The sequence below is a fragment of the Schistocerca serialis genome, chromosome 6, assembly GCF_023864345.2.
Source record: "Schistocerca serialis cubense isolate TAMUIC-IGC-003099 chromosome 6, iqSchSeri2.2, whole genome shotgun sequence".
NCBI lineage: Eukaryota > Metazoa > Arthropoda > Insecta > Orthoptera > Acrididae > Schistocerca > Schistocerca serialis.
In genome coordinates this window covers 543,208,110-543,232,043 of record NC_064643.1, presented here as the reverse complement: position 1 = coordinate 543,232,043, position 23,934 = coordinate 543,208,110, and the positions used below count along the sequence as shown (strand labels likewise).

Genomic DNA, 23,934 nt, shown 5'->3' with positions numbered 1-23,934 from the left:
AAGTCGTTTATGTAAATGAGGAATAGTACTGGGCCAAGGACACTACCCTGTGGGACACCTATATTTACATAATTTGGGTCTGAAGTATACTTTACAATATAGTTTGTGCAACTTGAAATATGTGAGATTTCAGTTATCTGTCTTCTATTTTTTAGATATGACTGGAACCACTTTTTCACAAGTCCCCTAATTCCAAGTTCATCTAACTTATTTAACAATATGTTGTGGTCTACTGTATCAAACGCTTTAGTTAGATCAAGAAATATACCTGTTGTGTAGTTCCCTTTATCTAATGCTTCTAGAATGTGTTTTGTGAGGTGTGCTGTTGCTGATTCTGTGCTTTTCCCTGATCGAAATCCAAACTGGTCAACAGACAGTAAGTTGTATTTATTTAAATAATTGATTAGCCTATCTTTCATAATAGTTTCTAATATTTTTGCAAAGCATGATAGTAGAGAAATTGGCCTATAATTTTCAATTATTCCTGCATCACCTTTTTTGAAGAGAGGTAGTAATTTTGCATATTTTAAATAGTCTGGAAAGTAGCCCTGCTTGAAAGATTGATTTATAATATCAACTAAAAGTGGAAGTAGGCTCCTGATACAGTCCTTAATTATAAAAATGGGGACTTCATCCAGACCAGCTGAGTTTTTGTTTTTCAGTTTGCTTACTGCTTTACAGACTTCTTCCTGTGTTGTAGGGAATAACACCATTGAGTGTGATACACCATTATTTGGCTTTTTGACCTGAGGGGCTGTTAGAAAATTTTCCTGTAATTTTATTCCTATGCTACTAAAATAATCATTTATATAGTTTGCCAAATACACTCCTGGAAATGGAAAAAAGAACACATTGACACCGGTGTGTCAGACCCACCATACTTGCTCCGGACACTGCGAGAGGGCTGTACAAGCAATGATCACACGCACAGCACAGCGGACACACCAGCAACCGCGGTGTTGGCCGTCGAATGGCGCTAGCTGCGCAGCATTTGTGCACCGCCGCCGTCAGGGTCAGCCAGTTTGCTGTGGCATACGGAGCTCCATCGCAGTCTTTAACACTGGTAGCATGCCGCGACAGCGTGGACGTGAACCGTATGTGCAGTTGACGGACTTTGAGCGAGGGCGTATAGTGGGCATGCGGGAGGCCGGGTGGACGTACCACCGAATTGCTCAACACGTGGGGCGTGAGGTCTCCACAGTACATCAATGTTGTCGCCAGTGGTCGGCGGAAGGTGCACGTGCCCGTCGACCTGGGACCGGACCGCAGCGACGCACGGATGCACGCCAAGACCGTAGGATCCTACGCAGTGCCGTAGGGGACCGCACCGCCACTTCCCAGCAAATTAGGGACACTGTTGCTCCTGGGGTATCGGCGAGGACCATTCGCAACCGTCTCCATGAAGTTGGGCTACAGTCCCGCACACCGTTAGGCCGTCTTCCGCTCACGCCCCAACATCGTGCAGCCCGCCTCCAGTGGTGTCGCGACAGGCGTGAATGGAGGGACGAATGGAGGGACGAATGGAGACGTGTCGTCTTCAGCGATGAGAGTGGCTTCTGCCTTGGTGCCAATGATGGTCGTATGCGTGTTTGGCGCCGTGCAGGTGAGCGCCACAATCAGGACTGCATACGACCGAGGCACACAGGGCCAACACCCAGCATCATGGTGTGGGGAGCGATCTCCTACACTGGCCGTACACCACTGGTGATCGTCGAGGGGACACTGAATAGTGCACGGTACATCCAAACCGTCATCGAACCCATCGTTCTACCATTCCTAGACCGGCAAGGGAACTTGCTGTTCCAACAGGACAATGCACGTCCGCATGTATCCCGTGCCACCCAACGTGCTCTAGAAGGTGTAAGTCAACTACCCTGGCCAGCAAGATCTCCGGATCTGTCCCCCATTGAGCATGTTTGGGACCGGATGAAGCATCGTCTCACGCGGTCTGCACGTCCAGCGCGAACGCTGGTCCAACTGAGGCGCCAGGTGGAAATGGCATGGCAAGCCGTTCCACAGGACTACATCCAGCATCTCTACGGTCGTCTCCATGGGAGAATAGCAGCCTGCATTGCTGCGAAAGGTGGATATACACTGTACTAGTGCCGACATTGTGCATGCTCTGTTGCCTGTGTCTATGTGCCTGTGGTTCTGTCAGTGTGATCATGTGATGTATCTGACCCCAGGAATGTGTCAATAAAGTTTCCCCTTCGTGGGACAATGAATTCACGGTGTTCTTATTTCAATTTCCAGGAGTGTATATTGGGTCTTTTATTAAAGTCCCTTCCTCTTTGATTTTCAAGTTTGACAGATTCATTTTCCTGGTACCAGTGTCCTGCTTCACAATCTGCCATACTGCCTTATTTTTGTTTTCAGCGGAGTGCACTATTTTGGGGTTATGAGCTCTCTTTGCTGCAAACAATATTTTCCTATACGTTTTCCTATATCTTTTATAAAAGAGTGAGAAAACAGGATTAGTTCGGCTGTGTTTAATGGAGCTCAGGTACTTTAGTGTTTCAGATGATTTTTTGATTCCTTTTGTGACCCACTTGCTTTTTCCTGCTGTTGGTAATGGACATAATACTTTAGGAAATTTTTCTTCAAAATTTAATTTAAACAATGTCATGAAATTTTTGAATTTTTCATTTGCATCTACCTCTGAGTATACTGAGTCCCATGTTTGTCCTGCTATCTGTTTGGCAAACTCATGTCTATTTTTTTTTAGAAAAAATTCGTCTGTAAATATGCATTTTCTTTGTTTCTTCTGGAGCCACTTTTATATTAATGATTTGAGCTGAGTGATCAGATAATCCTAGCTCTCCTACCATCACCTCACAGTTTTCTTTGCCTAAATCTGTTAATACCTGATCAACAGCTGTCTTTGAGTATTTTGTTATTCTGGTTGCACTGTTAACCATTGGAACTAAATTGAAACTTTGAGCAAGACTTTGTAATGAGTCCCATGTAGAATCAGGATTCAGTTTATCCACATTTAGGTCTCCACATATGAGAATGTGGTTCTTTGGAGTGGATATCTTGTCAAGAACATGATTAAGTTTGGAGAAAAAGATATTGAAGTCTCCACTAGGAGATCTGTATATACATAAGATAATCAAATTCCTACACCTGTATTGGTCCCTGATTTCAACTGCTGCCAGTTCAAAATGTTGCTCTTCACTGATTACACATAAATCGCTTCTGGTCTTATACTGATAATTTTGTTTTACATAAATACAACACCCTCCACACTTCATAGAAGTCCTACAGTATGCACACGCTAAATTATAAGACTGCAAGAGTAACTGATTAATTTCAGCCTCATTGCACCAATGCTCAGTGAGACAAACAACTGAGCACTCTGTAGACTCCAGCTCCACTTCTAGCTGTTGGGTCTTATTTGCTAGGGAACATATATTTTGGTGAACAACTGTTAAGTAATTTTTTCCACCGCTATTTGCATTCCCACTTTTTTTCGTTTTAAAGTCGTTCTGTTTTGGTTCAACTGCTTCCTTATTACGATTACACTCACGTTTTTTGTTTGCATATGTTATTCTTGGATAGTCACCCCCTGCAGACCGTATTAGTTTCCCTTATTTTTTATAATTTTACATAAATCCAGGAGCATTTTACTGAAAGTCATTGCACCTAGTCTGTTTAGGTGCAGGCCATCTCTACCCAGACATTTGTCGTCGAGAAATTTATTTGGGTCAACAAACACAACACCAAGTTCGTCGCACTGTTCCCTAATGCTGGTGTTTATTTTGTTTGTATATATGTCTTTGGATCAGGAGTCTGGCATTTAATCACTGAGTCAGCAAGCCACACATGGTTTATATAAGTTGAATGAATGAACTAATCTATTATATTCACTTCTGTGTCTTGGGAGAAAATTGGTTTCAAAAGATGAACATGTATTAGTGTCTCCTGAGATTTCTGGAGATCATCCTCCAGTTGTTCCCGGTTCTGGGTCTGATAGCTAAGTGTTTTCTTTTTGTCTACTACTATCAATCCAGAAGTTGCATATATACTCTCATTCAGCATATATTACACACCTTAAAACTGGAAAAAAAATCAGTTTTATTGGATATATATGTCTGATTCTTACCGTATGTTGTTTGAGTTTGTGAGCTTATAAATTATGGAGACAAATGCTTCCACTCCACACAGAGGCAAAGCTCTAGATACTACATACACTCTGTGAGATGGGCTTGTACATTTTTCAGCAGCAGACTTCAGATTTTGAATCCACTTCTCAGTCTTAGGTACTGCGTTTACAAGGCTGCTCCTATTTTGATCAATTTTTCTTTCCTAGAAACATTCATAGTAGTTATTGTTCTACTTAGGTCATTATCATCAGATTAAATAAATATTTGTTAGGCATTTTAGTGTAAAAATGAGATTGTCTAAATGCATATTGAGGCTACTTTCAGCTGAATAACAGTGTTATGTTTGTCATGGAGAGGCAGATATTCAACACTTTTCATATTCAACATCTTCCTCTAATGGTATTTTCAAAACACAGTGAGTAGGAAACTAGTAGAAATGTTGTGTCAATTGATAAACTAACACAATTCCATTAGAGAAATTAACCTAGACAGTGTGTATCTACAAAATTGATCGTGTGCAAAATGTTTTCTTTTCAGTTGTCTAAGAGATGAAATCCAAGAGAGAACTGTATTACAATACTTAAATTATGAAAGTAACATCATGCTGAGTGACCTCCTTGTCAGAAATTACTGAGATTCTTAATAAAATGCGAATACATTACTCATGAATATGAACAAACCTTCTTCAACAGCAAGTATTTTTTCCCATTAATACAGTATTGAATCACAGTCACAGTATTTTTTCCTTGTTCCCATGAACTTTTATTGGAAACAACAGCAAGCAAAAACATTTCATTTCCTTGAAGTAATGATTCAGCAGTCGTTAAAGAGGTCTCATCTGCGATTACCAAAATGCAGTCTGACAATATTTTTCCTGTAGCTTGTGCATCTTTGAAATCACTAGCTCGATCAATGTGAATCTATGAAAAAGTTATAATAATGATTAATTGTGATCCAGTTTTATATTAATAAACACAAATAAACAGTTATTCATTCAAATAATCTATGTAATTATGATTCAGACAAAAAGTCAGAAATTAATGTTAAGAAAAATAGTGAGAAAAGTAGTATCTATTGAAAATACTGGGGAATTAGTTATGAATTTATTTTCCATTCTTTCAATACCTGTGAGCATACTCTTCATTTATCTTGATTTTTGTCCATAAATTCTTCTGTTTTGTTTCATCTATGTGCAAAACAAAGAGTATTAATTGGCATTATTGAAACTACCCCATTCTCTGATTTCCCAGTTGCTTAACTGTGAGTGAAGGAAATCATTCATAGTATATCCACTAATATGTCTAACAGAATAGGACTATCTCCTTAGGTATTACAGAAACAATACCAACTTCAGCAATGACGACTGAAAGACAATGGAAAAAATATCAGCTTGCAAGCTCGCAGAACTAGTAATAACTTGAAATGCTTTATATTCTCGTTGAGTACAGGTCTGAGTAGTTCTTGCAGTAGCCACCAGAAAGATCGCGGGAGGCGCACATCGGCACCGCGCGTCACGGACGGTAGTTGCCGCAAGTAGAGTCCCGTCCACCAGAGGGCACGCGAGAATTCGGACACAACCTCTGCTGGCGGAACAACAACAACAACTCAGGCAGCATGGGCCGTGCCCAGTCAGTTAACATCGGGCATGCCTAGGACACAGTCCCAGTCTACGCTAAGTGAAGTGCGACATAAAACGTGAACAGTGTTACTACAGTTCTTATGGCTTCACTTTTGATTTATAGTTTCCTTTTATGTCCACCCTAATCATTTGATGATAATGAATGATTCAGACTGAAAATTTATCTCTGTGTTCTTATGTTAGTCATTATTTCCTTTTCAGGAACTGGCTTGAGATATTTCCCTCCTGATAAACACCATCAGTTCTCATGTTCATATCTATGGCATACATGCACAGTGAGCTGTTTAAGTTAAAGAATTATTATCATTATTACTATTATTTCTCCAGAATAAGATAAGATACATTGTCCACTTATATAGGTTCATAGTGAGGAGCCCTGTGGTAGTATAGCAGAAATCGGGAAACAAAAATTTAATGAGATGTTATTTACAAAAGACCTAATATCCTAACAGTCATCATCATCATCTTGGACAGTTTCCAGCCACTGGCTGGGTCTGTCAGGAACACAAGCCTCTCCATCGTGTTCTGTCTTTCCACCATTCCCCCTCTTCCACCTTCGTCCAGTTCTCTCCTCTTCTCGTCACACATTCCTTCACTCCCTTCACCCATCTATCTCTTGGTCTTCCTCTGGGCCTCTTTCCCTCCAGTTGCAGATCAAACATCCTCTTTGGAATTCTTCCCTCATCCATTCTCTTCATGTGTCCATACCACTGCAATCTTGATTTTTCTATCCTGTCCTGTACTGGTTCCTCCTTTAGTCTTTCCCTCACATACACATTTCGCAATCTGTCTCATCTTGTTACACTCAACCTGCTCCTCTGGAACTTCATTTCACTAGCCTGCATTCTACTTTTGTCGCTTTTGTGCTTTACCCATGTCTCACTTCCGTATGCCAATGTGGGGACAAAGTAGGTTCGGTATATAATTCCCTTGGATTTCTGTGGCACCTCCTTGCTCCAAATAAGCCCCCTAATGCATTTGTAGAACTGCCCTGCTTTTCTGCACCTTTCATTTATTTCCATTGCGTTTCCCCCCTTACTTTCAATCATGCTTCCCAGGTACTTGAAGTTCTCTACCACTTGTAGTTTTTCCCCTCCACAAGTTATATCCACATTTGGCCTATTCTTCTTCCTTGTTGTGACAATTATTTCACTTTTCTTTCCAGAGAAATGCATTCCATATTGTGCTGCCATTGCCTCCCATACATCTAACTGCTCTTGCACCTCCTTCTCGCAATTTCCCCATAACATCAGGTCATCGGCAAAAAGCACTGCTTTCATTTTATGATCTCCAATTGCATCTGATACTTGCTGTAGGATTTCATCCATAACAATAATAAACAATAAAGGCAAAAGTGCACTTCCCTGTCGCAGCCCATTTTCCAGCTTGAACCATGCAGTACGTTCCCTCCCCACTTTCACACAACTCTCACTTCCCTCATACATTTTTCTGACTTTTCGTGTTATCTCTTGATCTATCCCTTTTGCGTTCAGCACATCCCAGAGCTTGTCCCTACAGTTACTGTCATACGCCTTCTCAATATCTAAAAAGGCCATGATTAAGTCCTTCCCGTACTCATAGTGCCTTTCCTGCAGTTGCCTTACCGCAGATATGAGGTCCGTTGTTGATCTTCCCGGTCTGAAACCATACTGCTCCTCTTGCAGTCTACTTTCAATACTGCTTCTTATTCTCTTCTCCAGGATCTTTTCATAGATTTTTCCACAGTCATGAAATAGATTAAAAGCAAAGTATTTCTGTATCTGTTGGAGATAAATAAATAATAAATTTGCACTGTTTGTACATCTATGAACATGTGTGGTAGTAGGGGATAAAAAAACTGGCCCTTCAAAACTAAAAAGTAACTTTACTATGAAACAAACACAAAGCAACAATCAAAATAAATTCAGTTTGTTCTAAACTGCACGTCTTTGCACACCTGTGAACTCAAAATCTGTTTCTGAGTAATGTTCAAAACCATGTTTTTCACCTTGTGCACTGTATCGTGCTTGCCTGGATATTTCTTGCCATGTTGTCCACAAGGTGGTAATATATGTGAATATGACCATCATCAAGTGTCATATAAATGTTGGTGTTCTCTCGTTCAACATCTTCATACACCATGGTGCTGGGCGGTTTGTACTGTTATTTATAATGGTCACCCAGATGTCAAACTGTTGTTATATAGATGGTTGTGTGCTGTCTGGGTCAATACAGCTCTGCTAGTTTCCTCACGGTAACTACAAGCCACAATTTATAGGTGGCAGTCACCAGGTGGTGTAATTGACTGTCTGTGACCACTATGAGGCAGATCTTCAATGTTTTGTGTCTCACTATAATGACTGAGTATGTTGTACATCAATTTGGTGAGTAAGTTTTGTGCTGACAACCCTCTTGCCACAATGTGACAATGCCTGATGCTTGAAATGACCCTTCATGGCATGCTGACAGATTTACCAGAATAGACAAGCCATATTCTCTCATTGACAATTTGAGACATTTGTACTGTACTTAATGGCGAGAAAATGCAGATTTTTATTTCCCTCCTTTAAACAGGTAGCTGTACATAAATTTTCTGTGTGTCAAAACACTGCTGCAAAAGAGGATTTTGCAAAACCTTCTTATCTCTGTATGTATGAATATTTTATTCGAACATACAAACAGTAAAATGCTGATATACCTGGAACAGGAGAAGCATTTTATGTTGTTTGGTTACTGCTAGCTTACCTGTATTTCAGGAAAATTGCTTAATGATGACTGCACAGTTTCAGACAAATTACGATCACTACAGATGTCTTTCACAGTTCCTTTGGTTCTGGATTTTAATTCAGCAGCTTTATTTTCTAGGATAATTTGTAGTGAAACATCTACAAATTCATTTATATTCTGTGTGAAGAAATGTAGTGTTAGTGTTACAACACAGTCTATTTTAAATCAAGATTACAATTACTGTATTAAATCTTAATGCATTTTAGTAAACAGTTGTTTTAAATACCTTAAATGTGGATCTGTTGTGTGATACGAACTTCACACTTCCAAGCTTTAGTACCATTTTCTTTGGAAAACTGCTTGGAGGAACATTTATGTCAGTTCCACATATTTCTAGTCCATCACATTTCACAATATTTAAATGCTTGTGAAATATGGCTTCTGTCTCTGCAAAATGGAAAATACTGGAATTGATTATGAGAAACAAAATAACTGCAATGACAAAAACAACAACAACAACAACAGCTTCAGGTAAATAGTTACTTTTTGATGGCACTACAGGTTTCACTGTTGACATTCTGATAGATCTGTAACAGATTTTACTCTCTCTTGTTTATTCTTTACATAATTACCACATATTTTAAATGATTTTATATTATGTATCAGATTTTTCAATTCAGCTACTTATTGCAAAGTGAACTACATGGTTGCACATTGCATGACAAAAATTTACTGTATCTCAACTTTTATGAGCTTCAATACCCAGTATAATCATATCCAAATCTATTGCTGGCCACTTCTGTCAATATTATATCATAACTTTGTGTGAAAAATGTGTTCAGAAATTGTGAACTCAGTAACAAAACAACAGCAAAGTTCATGACATATTCAACAGAACAATCAATTTTTGGAAATATAATGTAATTGGATAGATAAAAAATCTCCTCACCAAGCAGTGACAGGAGAAAAGTAGTTACTGATAAGAAATGCTGATATGAAAGAAAGTAATATAAATTAGGGCCAGGTTGGTGGCAAAAACCAAGGCACCTAGGTGCCCATTTCACTACATTGGTCCTCTAGATCTCAGTGCCTGTTTCACCACACATGCCGTGCAGGTGGCAACTGGCATTACAACATGTTCTTGTTCCTCACAACGCACCTGGCCTTAATTTCTCCAGCCTCAGCATTTCTTTTCAATAACTAGTTTTCTCCCGCTGTGACTTGGTGGCCACTTGAATTACATTATATCAACAGATCCACTAGGAATGTATGGAAAGTATAGTATTTTTAGTGACACCACTGGATGTACCTGATGGATTATACAGATCTGTTGATATGAGTATGTGTAATGTTTCACACATCTGGTGAAGTTGCTTGGGACAGGAACGGGGCCAATATCACAGGCATGTCACATGACCTTCCACGGTGAGCCAAGTATAAGGTCACTCAGTTTGTGGTCTCTGCTTCAGTTTTAGTTATCCAACTCACAGTGCACTCTTTAGTGCCTACTGTTGCTGCGGTAACAAGTTTTCTTGACTACTTTTTTCTGTGAGTTTAATTCAAAAGATCATGAACTTTTGTTAACCACCACCTATTGCTTATATGGAACTTTGATAATAAAATACATGCTATCCAGCTAAGCTACTCTTGAATTTCACTCTACTCTGGAATGATCTCCAAATAATTTCTACTGTGGCTCATAAGACTCTTTCATGAAAATCTGTTTCTGTTTGGTTCATGGACTAATTTGACTATTTATGTTGTTGTGACAGGTGTTATTTATATTTAATAAAGCTGTGGTCTAATGTGAGGGCTACAGTACTGGTGATGCAGTGGTAACAATTTTGCTTCATAATGTAGTACCATGGATGCCAGATTTTTCGAGATCTAGCAGTAATGGCTTCATGACTTGATCAAGCACTTCACTAGTTCACAGGAACAAAGAATCAGGAATTACTCAAATACATAATTGGTTCAATGTAATGCAACTCAAACTGAAGCGGCAGCATCAACAGGCCCTGACAGACATCCCATTTCTGCCATTTAATGAAGCTCAAGAAGACTGGGAAATATATTAAAAATGCCTTGTGCTGCATTTTCAGGCAAGTGAGATTAAATGTCTAGATCACCAATGGGCCTCTTTGCTGTCTACAATTCCTTTGTTCAAATGCCTCACTGTCCAATATTTCAATGTTACCATTGTCTGATACATTATCTTTATTGTCTGAACATTTTTCCAACAAAATGCATGTGGTATTGGAAGGGTAAGAGTTCTTACAACAATGCAAATCAGGCCCTATAAGTTATGATGCTTGGATAGCAGAAGTGCAGGGATGAGTCAAAAATACATATTTACAAGTTTAATTCATGAGGTAGTGAGGCACTTAAACCCAGATAAGGAGGTCTAAATGCAAACTTTAAGAGCAACACACCTGGCTGAAGTGCTATGATTTGCAAATGCATCTGTAATGTCAAAAGTGGCACAACAAACTTTTCTGGCAGCTTTGACATCTCACAGGAGGTCCATAGCTGTACTGATACAGTACAGTGGGTTTCCATCATGGACTATAAAATGATAAACAGATTCTGTTCATCAGCAGTCAGCCGGCCATGTTCTCCACAACCCTGGGCTATTGGCAGGTGTTATTTGTGGCAACATACTTTATTTCCTTGCAACACAGATGAGAATGTCCAAGTTATGAGGATTAGTGTTGTAAGTGTTTATGTAGACATCAATTTGCAGAAGTATGCATTAGTGTAATGGGCACAAGACAGTAGCTCCAGTTGATGCAAATTAAAACATTTCAAACAGTGATCAGATGCTGATACCATGCAAAAATTTTGCAACAGTGTAAAACATTCTAGTGACCCATCTTTTTTTACAGGTGCACTGGGCTCAGTAAAAAGCCAGTCAATATTATTTGGCACATATGCTCCCTCACTCAGTGCAGTGAAAATAAAGTTGGGCTTATACAGCCACAATGAGGTGTCACTTCTAAGTCACTCTTTTTATAATCAGGTCTCTTGAACAATGTTATTTTTGGTTGCAGGAGATCTGTCAGTTGAGACTATCTTTGGCTTCAACATACAGTCCACTTTTGTAGTTTTATTACATCATGCAGTACACTCCCTGAGATTGATGATGCCTTGTGCCCTTGATACAATTAGTACACAATTTATGCCACAGTTTGAACCTAGTTTGGGGAAAGCAGTTGACTTTCTGGCTCTCATTTCCTTAAATGAAATCCAAGATGTTTTGAAACCTCTCCCCCCTCCCAAGTTCCATTTATCATGAAGGTTGAGGTTAAGACTGAATTTGACAGGCCCTCATATCATACAATCTGTGGGCTTTGCCATTAGTGGTGGTTAGGAACTCTATGAGCTTTGTCTGTTATATGAAGATTTTAAGTACATCATTAACGCTCAGGTGGACACTGATTCTTATCACTTACTTCATTAAGATGCACTCTTTTCTAAACTTCCATGCGGTAAACTATTCTCCAAACTAGATCTCAGAGGGCATATTTTTATTCCTCTTGATGAAGTCTCATGAAAGTTATCAGATTTGAACACAATGTTCAGTTTATATCAGTATAACTGAGTTTTTCAGCTCTTGCACAGAGAGCACTTAAGTTTAGCTTTTTCAAATGTGCTTTCTTTCAGTCTTCAGTCACTTACTGAGGTTATATCATCAGTGAAGAGTGCCCTGAGCCCTCCACAGAATATATAGAGGCTATTTAGAATATGCCTGTTCCTGCATCCATTAAGGACCTACCTGTGATTTATTCCCGAGGCAGCCTCCATATTCTGCCCACTCAACCATATTGGTAAAAATGGATTGTCTTATCAAGCAGTACATTCAGGTTTTAAAATTAATTTAAAATTGACCTGGTGTTACAGAAGGAGATGGCACAGGAGATCAGTATATAGATGAACTGGATAGGACATTATCTGTTAATAAAGTCTCTGGTAAAGTTATTGATATATTTCAATAACTTCTGGTCCCCACTGCAGATATGTCTGTGGGTAGTGGTGCTGGAAGGGAAAGACCTTTTTGACGTGGCGCAGATGACAGCTGTCACAGTGGTTGGTGTGCCTGACATGAACAAACTTACAAGTGGAGGCATCTGCGAAGTGGAGATTGACATCTAGGAAGGTGGGTCATTGAGTTGAGATAGACTAGATGATGCAGATTTGAGAGTAGGTGTTGACTTTATGGTGGAAAGAGTGGAGGTTGTCCCTTCCATGAGCCAATATCATGAAAATGTCATCAATGAATCAGAACCAGCCAAGGGGTTTTCTGTGTCGACAGGATAGGAAGGATTCCTCAAGGTGGACCACAAAGAAGCTGGCATAGGACAGTGCCCTCCGAGTACTTATGGCAGGACCACAGATTTGTTTACAGGATTGACCATCAGAAGTTAAAAATTGTGAGTCAGGATTTGGTTGGCTAGGAGGATTAGAAAAACAGGTGGTGGGTTTGATATCAGGAGGACTTTGGAAAGATAGCATTCCATGACCATGGAGGATGTTGTTGTATAAGGACATCACATCCACAGTGACCAACGAGAAGTCTGATGGTAATGGCACTCTCTCTCTCTCTCTCTCTCTCTCTCTCTCTCTCTCTCTCTCTCTCTCTCTCTCTCTTACCTTCCCTCCTCCTCTCTGCCCCACTTTCCCATCCCTCTATTTCTCTCTTCCCTCCCTCCCTCCTTCATCTACATCTTCCTCTCCATTCCCCCCCTCCCAACTCCTTTCCTGTCTCTACCTCATATGTGCTCTAACCTCTGCTGAGGAAGCTGTCAAGAGACTTGCCTCGTGACTACCCAGTCATCCTCTCCTCATCTCTTGTATCCTTTCACACCCCCTATCCATCTATATCTGACAGGCAACTGCTCTGAATAATCCATAACCAATGGTCGATCTCATCTCCAGCTGGAGGTGGGTACATTTGGGTGTCTGTGTAGTTGTGTGTACTTTTGCTAAAAAAAAGAGCAAGTGCTTGAAAACTAGTGCAAATACAAGGGTTGCCCAGAAAGTAATACATCACATTTTTTTCTCAGCTGGAAACAATGCTACAAATCCGAAACATTATGTATGTATTATTTGAAGTCTCCTGGGTAAGCGTGTCAAGTTTCCATCACTTCTGACAGGTAGCATACCTACAGGACAGTTCCAAAATAGCGTATGTCGGTGATGTATGTTACACACAATGTATTATCATTGAATTTCTCACTGCAGAAAAAGAAACTGTGAGGAATACACAAAAATGCTGTGTAAAGTCTATGGAGCATCTGCTGTTGACAGATGTACAGTTAGTCACTGGGCACGGAGGGTGAGGTCATCAGAAGGCAGTTTGGCGGAGCTCCACGATTTGCAGCAGTCGGGGACACCATCCACGGCTATCATAGCTGACATGTTGCAGCAAGCTGAAGCTGTCATCTGGGAGGACAGACACATTGCAACATGTTTTGCTGCAACATGATAAGGCTTGGCCCACACATGTTTGAGGACTGTTGAAAACATCGCTAAACAGGGTTGGACAGTGTTACCCCATCCAACCTACAGCCCTGACCTAGCCCCTTGGACTTCTACTTGTTTGCACCATTAAAGGATGCCATTCGTGGAAGACATTTTGAGGATAATGAGGAGATGATTCACACAGTGAAGCACTGGTTCAACCACCAGGACAGGAATTGGTATCGACAGGGCATAATGCCCTTGTTTTGCACTGAAGGAAGGCCATAGAACAGGATGGAGATTACATGGAAAAATAGGGTGTGTAGATAAATCACTATTCTTTCATGTGTGTAATTCTCATTATGTTCAATAAAGAGTTGAAGATAAAGAATGTGGGGCATTAGTTTCTGGGCAAATTGCTGTTTGTAATTCAGAACCATTTAGGTGTTGCAGTAATTAATACAGGCAACCTGCATTTGAGAGGACAGTGATTTAAGTCCCTGTCCAGCATACACATTTAGATTTTCTATGATTTCCCTAAATCTGTTAAAGCAAATGCTGGCATAGTTCTCTTGAAATGGACACAGATGGATTTCCTATCTAAGTTTCTCCAATCTGAGCTTATGCTCCATCTCTAATGACCACATCATTAATGAGACATCAAATCCTTACTGCCCTTTCTTATTTTTTATACTTTAGCTTAGATGATATCATGTACAAGCATAAATGATTATTTTTGTTGTTATAACTACATATTTTGCTGTTTAAGTGTGTGGTCATTGTGATCTTGGCAGACATTTAATGATAACATCTTCAAACAGTGATGAAAAAGGATTAGAGATTACTCTCATGTCTTATATTTTTCAAGACATTTTAAGTTGCATAACTGTCTTTCTACATATTCTTTGTACACCTCAAACAGTCTTATGGTGGGTAGTATAACTGTCTCATTTATCAATATAATTTTCTGTCTTGTTCTTACAATCATGCACAAATTATGGGAAGAATAAGAATCCACTTGTTTTTGTATGTAATCAAGTTTAACAACTGTGGACCTTAAACAACACCTAACATTAAATTTTGAAAATTGTCAGGGTAAAACATCTATCAGAACTGAGTAAAGAAGGCCAATAAAACAGTCAAAAACTGAGAAATTTAGGAGATTGCTCAAAGAAATTAATTGGATGGATGTTCACAGCATCCAAGACACAAATGGAAAATACAAAACATTCATTAATAAAGTTAGCACCTTATTTGAAAATTGTTTTCCCCTGAAGGTAACTCAGATTAAGCATAAGTCTAATAAGAAACGATGGATCACACAAGGGATAAAGGTATCATGTGAGGCAAAAAAGAAACTCTATCTGATACATAGGGACACCTTTGATACTAGCATTATAGCTCATTACAAAAATTACTGCAAAATATTGAAGAAGGTTTTCCAGAAATCTAAACATCTGCATTATGAGAAGAAGATAAATATATCCAGCAATAAAATAAAAACACTATGGGATATAGTTGAGTCAGAGACAGGTAGGACTAGAAATGAGGAGGAACAAATAGCTCTAAAAATAAATGAAACCCTGGTAACAAATGCATGTTATGTTGCAAACCATGTAAACAAGTATTTTGTCTCTGTTACTGATAGCATGGGGTTGTCAGGTTCAGTAAATAATGCAATGGACTATCTGAGACCAGTGCACACAAGCAATCTCAGTAAAATGGAATTGACACTTACTTCACCCAAAGAAATAGAATCCATCATAAAGTCCTTAAAATCAAAGCAGTCTAGTGGTTATGATAACATATCAACAAAGTTAATAAAAGAGAGTTCGAGTGAGCTTAGTCATATCTTAAGTTATTTGTGTAATCAATCACTTGTCACAGGAATATTCCTGGACTGGCTAAAATATGCTGAAGTTATACCTCTCCACAAGAAAGGGGACAAAGAAATGCCATCAAATTACCAAACGATCTCACTTTTGCCACCTTTTTCAAAAATATTTGAAAAGGTTATGTTCAAGCATCTACTTAAGCACCTTAGTGAAAATAACATACTGTCAAAGTCACAGTTTGGGTTTCTTAAGGGCTCTGATATTGAGAAAGCTATTTACACTTACAGCGAAAATGTCCTTAATTCATTGGACAACAAATTAGAGGCAACAGGCATATTCTGTGACCCGTCAAAGGCGTTTGACTGTATGGATCACAGCATTCTTTTAAGTAAATTAAAATATTATTGTGTCACTGGTAGTGCTGCAAAGTGGTTTCAGCCATATCTTACTAATAGAAAACAAAGGGTGTCATTATGTAACACTTCAGTAGTAGGCAATCAGGCATCATCTTACTGGGAAGAAATTACATGTGGTGTTCCTCAAGGTTCCATACTAGGTTCACTACTGTTTCTTGTGTATATTAATGACCTGTCCTCTGTTACATTACTAGATGCCAAGTTTGTCTTATTTGCAGTTGATACAAACATTGCAATAAATAGTAAATTTAGAAAGGGCAGCTTATCAAATTTTTACTGACATTAATAAGTGGTTCATAGCCAATTCACTGTCATTAAACTTTGAAAAGACCCACTATATGCAATTCAGAACTTCCAAGAGATTTCCTTCTGGTGTGTGTATAAAATATGATGACATGGAAATAGAGGAAGTTGAGAGTGTAAAAGTCTTGGGATTACATCTTGATAATAAATTCAGTTGGGAGCAACATACTAACGAACTGCTAAAGTGCCTAAACAAGTCTGTGTTTGCAATGCGAATGATGTCAGACATAAGAGATATAAATATAAAAAACTGACATATTTTGCTAATTTTCACTCCATTATGTCATATGGTATCATATTTTGGGGTAACTCCAAGAACAGAGAAAAATTTTTAGAGTACAGAAGCGTATAATAATAAGAGTAATGAGTGGTGTAAATGCAAGAACGTTACGTCGAAACCTATTCAAAAAATTGGGCATATTAACCACAGCTTCTCAATTTATTTTTTCCTTAATTAAGTTTGTTGTAAATAATACATCTCTTTTTCCAACTAATTGCTTAGTACACAGTATCAATACTAGGAATAAGAACAATATACATAAAGATTTAAAATCACTCATTCTTGCCCAGAAAGGAGTCCAGTATTCAGCAATGCATATTTTCAAGAATTTACCAGCAACCATTAAGAGTTTAGTTTCAGACAAGGCACAATTTAAGCATAATCTAAAAGAATTTTTGGTGGCCAACTCCTTCTATTCCATCCATATGTTTCTCAACAAGCGTAGTAGACCATTTTAATGAAAATTTATTACACTTTAATTTTTGACAATACTTGGTTGTAACAGCCAAGTAACTATGTACTGTGTGAATGATGGATGTATGGAAAGCAGATGTAAGTCTTAAGTCTGTAAATAGTGGAAATTTAATTTTAAATCTTGTACATAATCTGACTGTTCTTAACTGAGGATCACTGAAATGAATAATTTACTTTAATTTTTGGCAATACTTGGTTGTAATAGCCAAGAAACTAGCAAATGTCTGAATGATGGATTTAATGAAAGCAGATGTAAGTATTAAACCTGTAAAAATTTAGAAGTTTAAATTTAATTCATGTACATAATTTTACTGTTTATTGACTGAGGATCATTAAAATTAATGAAACTCAAGTTTTTCTAATTACATTTTTGTAATGTGTTTATCTGACATGTTCCACACCCAGGAGGATTCCCTCTTTTATGGGTCTATGGAATGAATAATTAATCTAATCTAATCTAATCTTTATGGGATAATGAAGAGTTCATTATTTTTAAATCTTATAATCAGATTTCTCTCAAGAAATTTGAGCCTCACCTTTGTCTGTGATAATGATGGAGTCTGAAGAAATGAATTAAAATCTGTGCCACAGTAACCATTACACCATCACAGCACTATGGCTAACACCACTGCACAGACTACCCAAGTCCAGTGCCCTTCCCAACACAAACTTCAGTTCACATCTTCAACTTATTTTCTGCTTTGTACATCTAAGAAGGGGAAATTAAGTTGAACATACCAATTGAAATTTGTGTTGGGAAAGCAAGGAAATGTGGGTTCATGTCCTAGCATGGTACAAATTTTTATTCATTTCTTCAGATTCCATCATTATCATTCATTATTTTGTCCATAGGTACAATTGCTTGGAATTCTAATGATTAACAAAAATCCCCTCAGCTCTATTTATTATCCTACTACAGGTTTGATTCAGGTTCCCAAGTTGTGCATAAACTTGGTCTGGTTGTCATATTTAAAGACCAAATCTAGAAACAATGATCACAAACATTCTGCCAACTGCCTGGAAGAAGTACGGTAAGCAGGCACAGTATACTGTACAGTAAAGAATGCCTTCACTCACAAATATTCAAGTTTAGTTATATTACACATTGCATTTTGTCCTTAATGGTTCAGTGCTACATGTAATTTAGTTCTCATGTCAGTTCTCTTGCCTTGATAGAGGTGAGGAGGTAGAAAAGTGTGTTATATTTTCTAAAAATGGTGACAGCTGCACCTCATGATTATATATTCATTCAGGTAACACATGTTTATATATCACACAGGACAATTTCCAGAGATGATAAGGATTAATCACATGCGAACCTTACTATCTAGTGACATAGTTAAACTATATGTCTGCATATGTCCTGTAGTTGTATTATTATCATATTGCTACAAGGTACTACAGAGGAATACATCATTATAATTAAAATTACCAAAATTATTATGCCTGGCAAAATCTTTGTGCCGATTTGGAATATTTTATGATGACATAGTTCTGTTTCTTCCAACAGGTATAGACTCCTGCACTTGGGATGAATATGTTGTAGTATCAGTTTGTTTTGTATGAGCTTAACACTTAACTGTTGAGCATGAGATATGCAATGGCTGATTGTTCAAAGCATTCACATGCTCTTGGAACTAGATATTGAATCTTGATTATTATACTTTACTGAATTAAGGAAGTTTCATGCATTACAATTTTTACTGTTTTTGAAGTGTTACAGCATGAAGTTTACTTTGGGGGTCATTTTGAATCTCTTCCATTTGGCTGTACCATGTCCTTCACCATATTTGTGCAAAATATCCTGCCTTCTTCATTGAAAGTAGACTGCGATATAGGGAATCCATCTTCTGAAAGCTACATATTTGTTACATTCAAATGCTATGAGTTGTAGTTGTAGACATCACAAAAAAACATTTATTTCACTTAATTTTTTAGAGTGGACATAGTAGTTTTACTCTCTCAGACAAAGTTTGTCTCTTCATTTGCCTGAAATTTTAGACCCAAGTTTCTAAGTCTGAATAAATTTCACTTCGCTATATTTTATTTTTATCTACAAGGCTGTCCCCTCTCCTATCAACAGCAATATGGCAACATAATCTTACCTTCCAAATTCTGTGGCAGTTTTGATGGATTTAAAACTAGCCTTCTAATTGATGAAACATAATGAAGATCCTGGCTGGATTCTGCATTATGTAACATTACTAACTGCAACAAATTTTCTGCAAGTATTGTCCATTTTTCACAAGTCTTTATGGTAGCAATGCATCCTGTAACAAATTTACAGCTAAAACCTCGTATTTAGAGATTTCAGATACATAGTAGTATTTATAGATAATCTGCCTACTTGTTTGAGTAATCACTTGTAAATTGCACTTTACTAGTACATAAATCATTTGTAATACAACAGTTATGGTACAGTACAAGACAATAATATTGATTAATGTTGTGCTATGGTATGATTGATCAAAAGACAACATAATTACAAAACCAAAAAAATTATAAAACACTATATTTATAAACAATACACTGTAAAATTACACCTACAGTTCTATATTCACATGTTTTTTACTCATCACACAGTCATTTCATTTTTACAGTTGATAAATATATATTTTATACAGTTCTGCTCATAGCTTCTATTTATTGTTAATTTACTTAAGAGTTTAAATTTTTATCTTCACATTGCAATGAACTCCATTATACTGTAGAAGCATTTTTGTTGCAAGTATTTTTTTACTGCTCTATAAATTGTAATATATCACTTTCTGACTTCATAATTTGTGTTAAATTATTGTAAACATTTCACCCTTTTCCCACAAATCCATTTGGTTTAACACAGTGGTGTCTGCTGAATGTGTAGATGTTGTCTTTCCCTCATATTGCAGGTATGAGCATTTTCTCATATTGCAGGTATGAGCATTTTGATTTTTAAAAACAAAACCCATCTAACTTTTTCCTAATGAATAACATTAATTTCAGAATATATAAATAAGGCACTAGAGGGTTAAATAAAGGTTTATCCAGAGATTTTTAACATTACAAATTCCATGTCTCTTGTAGATCTATCCTCTAAAATCACCCATGTTTTTTGGTATACAGGACACAAATAAAGTGCACATAGAAATCCACTGGTTATCGTGGCAACCAGTTGTGATCACTGAATAGCAAACAACATTGCAAGACATTTTGGCAAAGGTCCATCAGCATACGAAGTTATATTTGCTGTGAAGGGGTGGCCTCTGCCAGGCACCAGGGTCTCTAACTTTGGCACTCTGTAGCATCATTGGATAATGTTTCCAAACAAAGGTTCCTACATTCGATTTTTTCCTCAAGACACCCTCTACAACACCTCAAAGTTGGTCGCAATATTTCTAGGACACTCTGAATAGTACAATGAAACTGCTGAATTTGACACACCGAAAAAGAATTAAACTGAACTTCTTGAAAGAATAGAAGTGGATCTAACTCTGGGGAAAGCTTTAATCTGAACCAGGTGCAGCAGAACATAGACCCCCATAATCAGAAATTTTGGTCTTAGTGATGTGAGCATACATGAATTTATCTATTTATTTATTGGTTGGAGGGGTGGGGAGGGGGGGGGGGGGGGGGGGACTGCTGAATGTATGAATAATCAAACAACCAAACAACAGAAACTCTGATATGAATATCAAAAAAGTAGGAAAAGACAGGCAACTTGATGTGTCTTCTTTACAGCAAGTAGCAATCTGTCTTTTCCTACATTGATTGTATGAATAAGCAATTTATAAACTATACCGGGCTTTTGCTTCATAAATTGCTGCATTATTTTAAGATGAGTTATAAATTCAGAAATTACCCCAAGAACCAGACATATGGGCAAAATTGTATCTTTCAATGAGAGAATGTACAGCTTAGCACTTTCTCTAAGGTAATAAATCTTTTATATGTAGCATATAAACCAATACAAAAATTTCAATAGACAGAAAACCCTCCCAAGGAAATCAAGGAATGATATTTTAACTGGGCAGATGGTGTACAAATCTAAACATTGCAGTGAAATAACTGGCAGAAAACATTCAATATGGAGTCCCATATGCAATTTAAAGCCTACCAAGAAACTTTTCAAAATATTCTGCGAGCTGAATTTTGAACATTCATGGAACGGAGATGACATTAAAGATATCTAACTGCAGCATTTCACCTTTTTGAATGTGAGGGATATTTTTCCACATTGGCTGTATTTATTTAGACTTATTCTTCATTATGCAATGGAGACAATTAAGTAACAAAGAAGAGGCCTAAACAAACACAGACAAAGTGGGAATATGCTGCATTCACTCAGTAAATTCATAGCTGTGGTGCCCACAATGAAGAAGATTTCAGTTTCTATCATCAAACAGACTTTCAGTTTCTATCATATCATCAAAAATTCTGGTCTGAACTGCCGAAGTTTGAAGTCATTTGTGCGTGAAGTGTGCCTGCTTATGTGAATGAAGGATGTGTGTTTCTCTGTCATTTTCTGATGACGGCTGTGGCCAAAAGGTTATGTGTAGGTGTCTTTTAATTGTACCTCTCTGGAGCTCAATGTACCATCTTCATTGTAGATAGCAATAGATCTTTTCCTACAGTGTTGATACCCCAACATGAAGTTTCCATTGTTTGATTTCACCAATAATATTATATCTGGCAGTCACTTAACAAAATAACGGAATTCAGATTTCTGTTCTCAGGTTTCAATATAACCGGTAATAAAAATATCAGTGCCATGACCAAAACCCAATTATATGTGTAGAATCATAGAGAAAGTCACAAGGAGTATGGCACAGGAAAAAACAAGAATAAAGGGCTACAATATAATGGCGGTCATGACCTCATTATACAGAAGTGGGCCATAGACTCATGGAAATACAAATTTCAATAGTGCACTCCAGTAAACAAATCTTCTTCAAACAAATGTGTTCTATAGAAAATAAGATGAGGAACAAAGACATGCATAAACAGTTAACAATGTAATGGGAAATATAAATAAATTCATGGATCATGTGAGTGATTATTGAATTGATATGCTGTAACTGTTACCCAATGAAAGCATGGAAATATCAGCTAACAGTCAGGTGAGAACGTGAGGTCATCAATGTGATCCCCAGGAGATGATTATTATCATTATCACAGTTATTATTATTATTATTATTATTATTAGTAGTAGTAGTAGTAGTAGTAGTAGTAGTAGCAGAAATGTATTGGTATTAGTACTGTTCAATATGTCTGTGAGTTGCAGAATTCTTACTTTCTTGCCAGAAGCATCAAATGATGTTGAAAACCATCTTTAAAATTTCCACAAGTAAAACACATATTCTCAGAAAGAACATCACACAAATAACAATTACATCATTTCTGTTCTGTGTTACGCATAAAATTTGCCCAAACAAGCAATAATTTGAGATATCTGAGCATGGACAATGTTAATGCAAGAGCTGTTTAAGACAGATCTTGTATATTAAATAAAGTTTCAGATTATTTAGAATAGTGTGACTCACTGTTTTCCAACTATTCACAAATTTAGCATCTACTTCTGCTAATTCTTCTTGCTATATAATACAAAGTGTATCAAGAAGAATCATCTGATCTAAAAAAGTCATAACTATTATGTTATTTGAGATACATGAGATATGTACATGAAAAACATACTCTAGGAAAGAGCAAACTCTTGGTGTTATATGGTTCCCACTAGGAAGCAGCATTGTGTACCCACTTCAGTTCTAGTAAGAATGGCGTCATGACAACAGAAAGCATTTTGTGTTCTATGTTTTATGCAGTACAGGTCAGTAATAACTGTTCAATGTGGCTTTCAAACTAGGTATGGTGTGGATCCTCATACAGCACAGAGCACCAGATGATGGCATGAACAATTCTGAGAAACAGGTTGTTTGTGTAAAGACAAATTGCTGGACCATACCCAAGTATCTGATACAGATACTGAATGCATCTGCCATAGTTTCACAAAGAGTCCACAGAAATCCTTTTGCCCTGCAGCTTGACAGCTCAACATGCCCCTGATGCCCACCTGCCATGTGTTGCACCAACATTTACACATGAAACCATACTGCAAGCTCTTCATTATGGTGACAAACAAAAACATGTGCATTTCTGTAATTTTGTTCTTGGAAAGATGGAGGATGAGAGTTTTCTTCCACACTTAGTGTTTAGTGATGAGGCAACATTCCATTTAGATGGAAAGGTTCCACCATCATAATGTAAGAATATGGGGCACGGAACAACCACATGAGGTTGTACAACATGAGAGGGACTCTCCAAAATTTAATGTGTTTTGTGCAGTTTCATGGGAACAGATGTATGGTCCATTTTTCTTTGCAAGAACTCTGTTAGAGGAAGCACATGTCTTGATATGCTGGATAACTTTCTTTCTCCACAGTTGAAGACTGATTCGAATGCCTTCATTTACCAACAGGGTGGGGCATTGCCACACTGGCATCTGAAAGTGTGGGAATTTTTAAATCAAAGGTTACTGAATGATCGATTGGTCACATTGAACCAAATGATTCAGTCTTACATTACTGGCCTCCAAGGTCACTGGACCTGACTGTATGTGATTATTTCTTGTGGGGGTTTATGAAGGACTCTGTTTATGTGTCTCCATTACCATCAACAATGAATGAACTGAGACATCACATAACAGCAGCCGTGGAAGCTGTAAATCAAGACATGCTCGTTG

The 23,934-nt window shown here is 37.7% G+C and overlaps 1 protein-coding gene across 1 annotated transcript in view; it reads right to left on the bottom strand.

The window, feature by feature from the left end:
• Nucleotides 1-23,934, bottom strand: part of LOC126483828 (fatty acid synthase-like) — a 394,620-nt gene that overhangs the window by 140,847 nt on the left and 229,839 nt on the right. The window contains exons 18-22 of the mRNA XM_050107027.1: nt 19,325-19,489; nt 8,738-8,898; nt 8,470-8,628; nt 4,787-5,026; nt 4,106-4,308 (exon numbers count right to left, since the gene is read on the bottom strand). Of these exons, the coding sequence (XP_049962984.1) occupies nt 4,106-4,308; nt 4,787-5,026; nt 8,470-8,628; nt 8,738-8,898; nt 19,325-19,489 (928 nt within the window). The remainder of the gene's footprint in view (nt 1-4,105; nt 4,309-4,786; nt 5,027-8,469; nt 8,629-8,737; nt 8,899-19,324; nt 19,490-23,934) is intronic.